This window comes from Falco rusticolus, chromosome 7 (genome assembly GCF_015220075.1).
Source record: "Falco rusticolus isolate bFalRus1 chromosome 7, bFalRus1.pri, whole genome shotgun sequence".
Taxonomy (NCBI): Eukaryota; Metazoa; Chordata; class Aves; order Falconiformes; family Falconidae; genus Falco; species Falco rusticolus.
The window spans coordinates 31846673-31855942 of NC_051193.1; the positions used below are offsets into that span (position 1 = coordinate 31846673).

Below are 9270 nucleotides of genomic sequence, written 5' to 3' on the forward strand. Positions count from 1 at the left end.
TTTAAAAAAGAAAAACAAAAAAACCAAAAAAACACCCAAAAAAACTACAAAAAAACAAACAACAACCAAACACACAAAAAAAACCCACGCCCGAAGATGCAATTATCATTGTCTCGGGTTACGGCAAATGCCATTATGCTGAGAAATGGGAGGAAAACAATGCCGCGAAAACGCGAATCGCCTCGCTAATACCGCGCTGCTGCTGCGCGGTCCCTGCGAGCCCGCAGGAAGCTCCCAGCCCCCGGTGGTGGGGGAGGGGGGGGGTGGCGGGCCCGCCAGCAGCACTGGGGGTGTTGGGGAGATGTGAGCGGCTGGGGATGGCGGGGAGGGGTCCTCTTTTGCGGGGGGTACACGGCAGCTGATGGGGGAGCTGCGCACCCGGAGGCGCGTGGGTCCCCGAGCGTCGTGTCACGCAGGCAGACACGACCACGCAGGGGGGGTGCAGCGGGGCCGGTGCCGCTGGAAGGAGAGCCCGGGCTCCCGTGCAGAAAAGGAGTTAAACCCCGCCGCTGTCCTTTGATTTAGGAAACGGCTCATCCAATTCGGTTCCAGCTTATTCAGGGGCAGGCTGCCTCGCTCGCTCCCTCTCTCCCCACACCAGCCCAAACATCTTGAAGTAATCAGCAGCTGAGAACGGAGACGTCCCCCTGGCATCTCAGGTTAAAGAAGGAGGTCCAGGAAAATGTGGTAGAGCCATTACAAGAAACCTGAGATGCATTCATCAGAGACTCCAATTGCCATCGCATTAGGATTGATTAGAGACCAGCAGTACCGTAATGACCCGGAAAGCGGGGCATACGGGGATTATTAATATCAGACTTCTTAAAAAAAAAAAAAAAAGAGGAGAAAAAAGAAGGAAGGAGGAGGGAAAATTGAAAAAAACAAAAGCTGATCGCGGGGCTGCTGCTCGTATGCAGACTTACCTGAGGAGCAGAGGCACTGGCGAGCCGCACAGACGGTAATTTATCTAACTTCTGGGGAAGGAAAAAGCAAACAAACATGGAAAAAGCCCACCTCTGGACCCCCTGAAGCCTCCCGCTCGCACGCACCGAAGCTGCCCAGCGCCGCGGCCCCGGGGCTGGGCAGGCGGCGCGGGGGGGCCCTGCCGGGCTCGCCCACCCGGGCCAGAGGACGCTGGTCCCTGAGCCGGCGACAGCAAGGACAACTAAGAAGCCTCCAAAGAGGAGCAAGGAGACCTTGGTGGCTCGTCTCCTCAGTTCCCTGCGCCAAAACAAATCAGCCCCTCCTGGTCTCGGTTTAAATGTAGCTCACTGGATAATTAACTCCATCTTTCCAGTCCTGCTTTAACTGTTTATTTAGTGTCACCCCGTATTACCATCACTAGCACTTTCCTCTGAACAGGAGGAGCTGGAGGGTTTCACCTCCCCAAAGGAAATTCTTCGTAGCTTAAAAGAGTCAGCATCCAGGAGGTACATGAAGGAGCAGGCAAGGGGGGGGGGCGGGGGGGAACCGGGACAAAATAAGGGTGTGGGGGGACAGGGACAGACAGACATGTCGGCCCTCGGAGAGAAAAAAACCCAACGTGTGGTCACCTCTTATCCTTTGAAAAATGTCCCGCTAAGTGCGCGAAGAAAGAGCCCTTTGTGCCCTGGGGATCGGCCACGCCGGGAAGGCCTCGCCGTGCCCCTCGCCCAGCCGCCCCGTCCCGTCCCGTCCCGTCCCTCCTCCGGCAGCCCCGGCCCGGCCTGACCCCGCTCGGGGCGGGGGACCCCCGCCGCCGGGCACCCCCGGGCGCAGGAGCGGGGGGCCCGGCCAGGGACACGGCCCCCGCCCCGTGGACACCGGCTTTGTTTTTACAGGTGTCTGGAGGGCAATTTACTAACAAGTAATTAAAGGTTGCACCGGTTTGCAGGCGCACCGGGCCAAAGGCTCTTGCAGGAGAGGAGCGATGCATATGGAGAGGGTTCGTCCTTCCTCATTAAAAAATAGAATAATAAAGGAGGGGGAAAAGAGGGAGAGAAAGAAAATACAAATCCTTTATTGTTCAGGAATAAGCCGGGGAAGCTGGCTGTCTCCCCTGCGCCTCGCGTTCGGCAGGGAAGGCAGCGCGGATCCGGTATCACGTTGCAGATCCTCACTCGAGATAACGAAATGCGATCTATTTTTCAGAACAGCAAGTGGATGGGAAAGGAGCCCTCTACAACACAAACCTCATTGACTTAATGGGTCGGTTTTGGATTTCGCCTTCGAAAGGTTCGGAAAGGGGCAGCGTTGTGTTACTGCCCCGGCGGCTCCCAGCCTCCAGCCCCCGTTATCACCGCGCCGAGACGGGGCTCCGAAAAAAATGCCGCTGATTTTATTTTGCTGCGCTATTTGTTTCCTCCAGACCCTCACACTTAAAGAAAAAAAAAATTTGGTTGGGGAAAAACTTTATTTCTAAGGGGGGGGAGGGGGGGAGATGGGAGTCGTGTTCGGGTTATTTTTTGCGCTTTGCTTTGGGTTTTCTGGCGAAATCGAGGAAAACCGGCAGAGCGTTGCGTGGGATCCGCCTCCATCCCCGCTCTGCGCGCTGTAACGCCGCATCGAATAAACAAGCGAATAAATTAATTTCCCGCACAAACGGCGCCGACCGGCGCCCCGAGGCGCGGAGGACCCCGCGGCCGCGTACCGGCCCCTCGGGCAGCCGCCGTCTCTCCGCGGGCGCGGAGCTGCCAGGCCCGGCGGTGGGGAGCCCGCCGGGGGTGCGAAGCCAAGCGCTGCCCCCGGGGTGGGCAGCGGGGAGAGCCCCCCGCGCTGCGCCATCGCCGCCGAGAAACAAAATAAATCACCGAGGAGCGGCCGGCGGCAGCTCCGCGCCGTTGTGTTGTTATTTAGTTATTTGCATCTGCTTTTTTTTTTTTATAGTGGCTCGAAACTGTTTTTTCTGGGTGATTTTTCAAGGGCTAAATGGGATGGGGTGGTCTGGGAATTCATCTACCTTTTCCCGTGGTTTGAAGTGGAAGGTTTCCAATTCTTAGGAAAACCAGCCCCGGGCAATAATTAACATGGATGCTGACCGGTTTTCTTCCGCAGTGTATAACTCTCAGGTAGAGCCCAGCGAGTCTGTCCCCTTCTTGGGTGAATTTTAGTGACACACAAGCATAAAGCCCCGCTTAGAAATCGCGGGGAAGCCTCAGCTCAGCCCTCGCCCGTCCCTGTCAGCTCCGCCGTCGGCCGCATCGGAATAATTTGCTTATTCCCAGCCGGAGCGGTGTGTGTTCTTGTCGGCCTTTTAAAGGGGAAAAGAGGGGGAGAGAGGAGAAATGTGAGGGCAAGAGAAACGCGCTGTCGTTAAGATGGCAAGGAGCTTCCCCAGCCCCGCTTTGCACTTCTGTCATCCTGAAGGTACAAAACCTCAGGTCCGTGCTTTTCCTGAGCTGAGCGCCTTGTTCGAAAGAAAGAAAGAAAAATATTTTAAATGAATAACAATAGAAAAGGAGGGACGGGGGAGGCCATCTCCCAGGCGGGGCAGGGCACTGCTCCTGCAGGACGCGGCCGCGGGCGGCTGCGAGTCCATGCGTTATAATTCTGCGCACTTGCTCCAGACTTTAGGGTATTAGTTGCTTTTAGAGCCGGGTTTAAGGCTCCGTTCCGGTCCCCACACAGCTGCCTTGTCAATAAGGATCTGTTCCAAGCAGACATTCCTTCTGGGAGGACATTGCAGCTCTTTAAGACTTCATCTGCAACATCATAAGTACTAAAATAAAATGGCAAGGGAAAATTACCAGACACATGGTCATGGGATATAGAAGCGCCCTGACTCCAGCGCACATAGTAAAGGCACTGTACAGACTGGGTGGCAGGGGCTTATTTTAAACAGCCCCGAGGCGCGAAGTACATGGGAGAAACAACAATCCGGATTTAGGGAAAATCCCGGGACCGGCCTTTCCCGTGCCGTGCCGCACGGCGCCGTGCCGCGGGCAGGGAGCGGGCAGGGGAGCGCCGCCGCCCCGGCTCCGAGCCCTGCTCCGCCTCGGCCGCAGCCGGGCTGCTCTTCCCTTCCAGCATCTGAAGTCCAATAAATCCCAACGTCTCTGGCGAAGACAAACAGGTTTTAAAGAGCCCCGCGATGGTTATTAGCACCCGCGGAGCGCACTCGTTCTTGAATCAGGAGCGTTCTGGAGTGTGCTTAAAACGCGGCTTTCGACTTATCTAATCAAAGATAAATACAGCCATAAAGACACCCTCTTCCCAGCGCTCCCTGCCCTTATCTCACCGCATTGTCCTCATCTCCCAGCCCGGCCCTGCTACCGACAATAGATTACCTTTGCTAAGGGAGCCTAATTGTTTTCTAATTTTTCAAATAATTGCTTTTGAGCGAGGTGTGTAAATGAGGATGAGGCTAATTAAAGCGCCGCCGGCCGGTGCAGTTTTGCCGCCCGCCGCCTGCGCGGCTTCCGCGGGGGCTCCCCGGGGCCGCCCCGACCTGCCGCGCCGGGACCCCCCCGCGGCCCAGCGGCCACAGCGGGGGCAGGGGGGCCGCACGGGGGTAGCGGGGGCGCACGGCCCCGCGCGTTATTTAGCTACTCGCTAAAACATTATTTATTCATCCCCAGCGTTAATGTAATTAAATACGGGCCGGCTTGGCAGGGGAGGGCGGGCGGGCGGGGGAGGGGGCGCAGGGGTTTGGGACGGGGGGTGGGGGGAAGGAGAGTGGAAGAAAGAAAGGCGAAGCCCGCCGGGAGCAGCTTCCCCAGGGATGCGCCCGGGGGGTGCGGGGCGACGGGGCGCCCCCCGCAGCCGCCGCCGGGGCCGCACCCGCGCAGAGGCGGCGGCGAGAAGCGCAGCCGCGGCGGCAGAGGCCGGGGCCGTGTCCTCGCCGCCAGGCCCCGCCCGCCCGTGCCGAGGCTCTGCCCGCCGGGCCGGGCTGGGCTGGGCTGGGCTGGGCTGGGCTGGGCTGGGCTGGGCTGGGCCGGGCCGGGCCGGGCCCGCCGCGGCGGGGGCCGAGCCGCGGGCGCCCAATCAGCGCGGCGCGGGGGCTCGGGCGCTTTAAGCGCGGCGGCGGCGGAGCTGGGACAAAGTCCCCCCGGCGCCGCGACGAGCATCCCCGCTCGCCCGCCCCCGGCTGCCGCCGCGCCTCCCCGCTCTGGGGCCGGGCCCAGGACCGGGACCGGGACCGGCGGGCGGCTCCCCCACGCCCCTTCGCCGCCGCGCTCCCGCGGGGTGCCCGCCACCGCCTCCTGCCGCTGCCGCCGCCCTCGGCCATGTCGATGTTGCCGTCGTTTGGCTTCACGCAGGAGCAGGTCGCCTGCGTCTGCGAGGTGCTGCAGCAAGGGGGGAACCTAGAGAGGCTGGGCCGGTTCCTCTGGTCGCTGCCGGCCTGCGACCACCTGCACAAGAACGAGAGCGTCCTGAAGGCCAAGGCGGTGGTGGCCTTCCACCGGGGCAACTTCCGCGAGCTCTACAAGATCCTGGAGAGCCACCAGTTCTCCCCCCACAACCATCCCAAGCTTCAGCAGCTCTGGCTGAAGGCACATTACGTGGAAGCCGAGAAACTGCGGGGCAGACCCTTGGGCGCCGTCGGCAAATACCGCGTCCGCCGAAAATTCCCTTTGCCCCGCACCATCTGGGACGGCGAGGAAACCAGCTACTGCTTCAAGGAGAAATCCCGGGGCGTGCTGCGGGAATGGTACGCCCACAACCCCTACCCGTCCCCCCGGGAGAAGCGGGAGTTGGCGGAAGCCACCGGTCTCACCACCACCCAGGTCAGCAACTGGTTCAAGAACCGGCGGCAGCGGGACCGAGCGGCGGAGGCGAAGGAAAGGTACGTGCCGCCCCCCACCCCCTCCTCTCGGTTCTCCCCTTTTCTCCCCGCTTCCCCGTGCCCCCTCCCTCCCATCCGTTCTCCCCTTTTCTCCCCGCTTCCTCGTGCCGGGGGCGACCGGGAGCGCGGCGAGCGCCCGGCGGCGGATGGCGTGGGAGCGGCGAAAATACCTCGCTCCTTCCAAATCCCAGTTTTTCCTAAACCGCGTTGCGTTTTGCCCCTCCGTGGAAACCCAAGTGGGTTTTCCACCAGCGATCCAGCGGACCCAGCTCCCCGCCGCTCGACCCCACCTGCCCGGGGGAGCGGCGAGACCCTCACCGGCCTCCTCAGGCCGCTGGGCCGCCTTTGTTTGCTGCCTGCGGTCCCGGAGCCCCGGGGAAGCGGGCGGGTATTGCCGGGGATCGGGCAGGGCAGCTCCGAAGCCCGGAGGAGGAGACAGATGAAGCTCCGGGACGGAGAAGGGAGGAACCGGAGGGAGACGGGGATGGAGCCGCGCTGCCCGGGCCGAGCCGCCGCCCCGCACCGAGGCCACCCCGGCCGGTGCCGCTCGCGGTGGCCTCGGTGCGGGGCGGCGGCTCGGCCCGGCAAAGCAGCTGGCCACGGAGGGCATCGCCCCACTTTTTGTCTCCTCTGGCAACCTCCCCACCGAGCCTCCTGGAGAAAATCCCGCACCCTGCTCGTCCCCGAGCTGCGCTTTCACTTTCAATTAAAAGAGAAAAGTCGCCCCCCCAAAATCCCCCACCTTCTCCCACTTTTCCGCCTCACCCAAACTAGCGGGCTGTGCGGTGTACACCTATTTCTAGGGGGCAAAAAGAAACGCGGACGATCCGTTATGATAATATTAGGCGCTTTTTTCCTGGGGAGAGGCATCTGCTCCCACGATGAAATCAAACGCGAAGGATTTACTGGGGGCATTAGCACAGCGCCCAGCCCCGGCGCTTCCCGCCCGCCGTAACATCCCCGTTGGGGTTTTTTTTTGTTGTTGTTTTTGTTCCCCCCACCCCCTTCCCCAGGGAGAACACGGAAAACAACAACGCGGCCACCAACAAACCGAACCAACTCTCGCCTCTGGATGGGAGCAAACCCCTCATGTCCAGCTCCGAGGAAGAGTTTTCTCCTCCCCAAAGCCCAGATCAGAACTCGGTCCTGCTCTTGCAGGGGAACCTCAGCCACGCCAGGAGCTCCGGCTACACCCTGAGCGGCTTAGCCGCATCCCAGACCCCTCACAGCCTCCAAGGCCACCAGCTCCAGGACTCGCTGCTGGGACCCCTCACGTCCAGCCTGGTGGATCTGGGATCCTAAAGGCCCGCGGCGGGCGGGCGGAGGATCGGGAGAGGAGGTTCTGCTTGGGGACAGAGGCTCTGGGTTGTACATAAAGGACAGCACCCGGTTTTACAGCTCACCCGCTGATTCTTGACGGGACTCTCGGCTCTTTTCACACAACCCCACTTCGGCTCCTGGTCCAGTGTCCATGTCCCCATCCCCCCCCCCAGCGTCTCCCACTATCACCATGATTTTTATTTTTTCCACGTAGCCAAACGCAGAGAACGGCAGAAACCCTCAGCCCTTCGAGTTCAAACGAGCTAGTCCCAACGGGAATTAAAAAAAAAAAAAAAAAAACAAACCCAAAAAAAACCCCAAACAACAAAAAAACCCCAAACCCACAACCAAACAAAAAAAAAACCCCACCCCAAACAAAAAAAACCAAAACCAACTAAAACAAAAAGAACAACCAAACAACCCACTTGGACCCGATTCCAGCCAAATAAATCCCAGTCCCGCAGCGCGGTGGGGCAGGGGCGGCCGGCGCATCCTTGCTGCAGCCCGGCCGGGTCCCGCGGGGCCGGCGAGGAGCCGGGACGGAGGCAGAGGGAGCGAACCGCAGTCCTGAGCCCTGTGTTATAGCGGGATGAGGGAGGGGAAATTACGTTTACATTTTTCATATTTAGCCTTACCAGAAAGATTTCGATGTAGTTTAAATTAAAAAAAAAAGGGGGGGCGGGAAGCAAAAGCTGCAGTATTAGAGTTTTAACAAGTGCCTATGTCTTAACGCGGCTGTGCGAGGCAGTTTGCGAGAGAGCTCCCGGGGGCCCGCGCCCCCAGCTTCCCTCTCCTCGGTGGTGAAATGCATCGATGTGGCTAAAGATTAGGATACTACTAATAAAAGTCGACGGCCGTTTCCTCCTGAACGAGTATTCTTCAGGCTGTCCCGCCAGCTCCACGTCGCCTGCTCCCGTCTGTCCCCGTTCACCGCCTTCCTCCTCCGGCTTGCAGAGAGCCCGCGGACGACGCTGTCTGTCTCGAGTATTTGTTACCAAAAATCGCATGTGCTTTCAGGTTTATTTTCTATTGTACCTAAACAGTCTAAATTAAACAACGCTGATGGCAGAACACCCAGGCTGCGCTTTTCTTTGCAAGGGCCAGCCCGTGTCCCTCTGGCCACCCTTACCCCCCAGCCGACAGGCTGCAGCGGAGCCGGTGCCTTGGTACCCGAGGAAGGATGGGGACAGGGGACCCGCCGGAGCGCCTCGCCTGGGGCCGCCCCGTGGGAGCCGGGCGCCCGGCCGTGAGGGAGCGGCTGCCCCCCGCCGCCCACCCCGTCGGGGCCTCGCTGCGGCCCGGCCGCTGGTGCCGGTCCCCCCTGTTAGCGTTTTGCATCATTAAGTGCGTGTTTATTTAAGTCGCTGCCGTGTTTGTTCTCGGGGTCTTGGGCCGTGGAGAAATGTCACCCTCTGCAGGAGGGTCTTGCCGGGCCGGAGCGCTCCGCGCCCTCCCGCTCGGTCCTCAAACGGGCCCGCCGGCAGCCGGGCACGCTCCAGAACCCCCCGCGGACCGCCCCCCCCACCCGAGCCGGGACTGGGCGGCGGATCCTTCCCCCCCCCCCCCCCCCCGCCCTCTTTGGCTCTGGCTGCGGGGAAGCCAGGGGCCCGGGGCCCGGGCTGCGGAGATGGTTTCCCTCCTCTCTCCGGCCTGGCACCGGCCGCCCCCTCGAGGCGCCTGGCCCGGACCCCGGCGGGCTTCCTGCGCCCACGACTCTTTGGGGGAGCATGGCCGGGGCAGGGGGGGGGCCCCCGCCCCCGGGGCAGAACCCAACGTGGCTCCGTGGGAGCAGGGCGGAGGGCGCAAATGCCGCGCTTGAGTGCGCAGACTGCGCGGGTGGGAGGGCATCTGCGACCGCTGGGGGAACCGAGGCAAAACCCGACGTCGGGGGCCGAGCACGGAGCCCCCTCCGTCTGCAGCGAGCCCGGCCCCGGCAGCCCGGCCGGGGAGGGGACCCGGAGTCGGGCCCCGCTCCGCTCCCCGCGGGCGCCCTGGGGGACGGTCCGTCTCGTCCTCATCGCCCTTCCCGGGGACCCTCATCGCTCTCGCCGGCGGCCCTCACCGCCCTTCCCGGTGGGCTCATGCAGCCCCGCCGTGATCCGCCATGAAGCAGCGCAGCCGCCCCCAGCGCCTCGGGCAGAAAGCGGGGAACCCCCAGGGAAATGAGGGAAGGTTTCAGGGTGAGC

At 61.6% G+C, this 9270-nt stretch overlaps 1 protein-coding gene across 1 annotated transcript; it reads left to right on the plus strand.

Moving 5' to 3' along the window:
- The first annotated feature begins 4998 nt into the window (after positions 1–4998).
- On the plus strand, positions 4999–8155 carry SIX1 (SIX homeobox 1). The gene is made up of 2 exons (XM_037396209.1): positions 4999–5764; positions 6778–8155. The coding sequence occupies exons 1-2, from the start codon at positions 5205–5207 to the stop codon at positions 7064–7066; spliced, it is 849 nt and encodes a 282-aa protein (XP_037252106.1). The 5' UTR covers positions 4999–5204; the 3' UTR covers positions 7067–8155.
- The last annotated feature ends 1115 nt before the right edge of the window (positions 8156–9270 follow it).

Bases quoted from the DNA above. Each gene is read 5' to 3' on its own strand.
- SIX1 (XM_037396209.1), top strand. From the start codon at position 5,205: ATGTCGATGTTGCCGTCGTTTGGCTTCACGCAGGAGCAGGTCGCCTGC. The intron at 5,765-6,777 runs GTACGTGCCGCC...CCCCTTCCCCAG, and splicing joins GCGGCGGAGGCGAAGGAAAG to GGAGAACACGGAAAACAACA.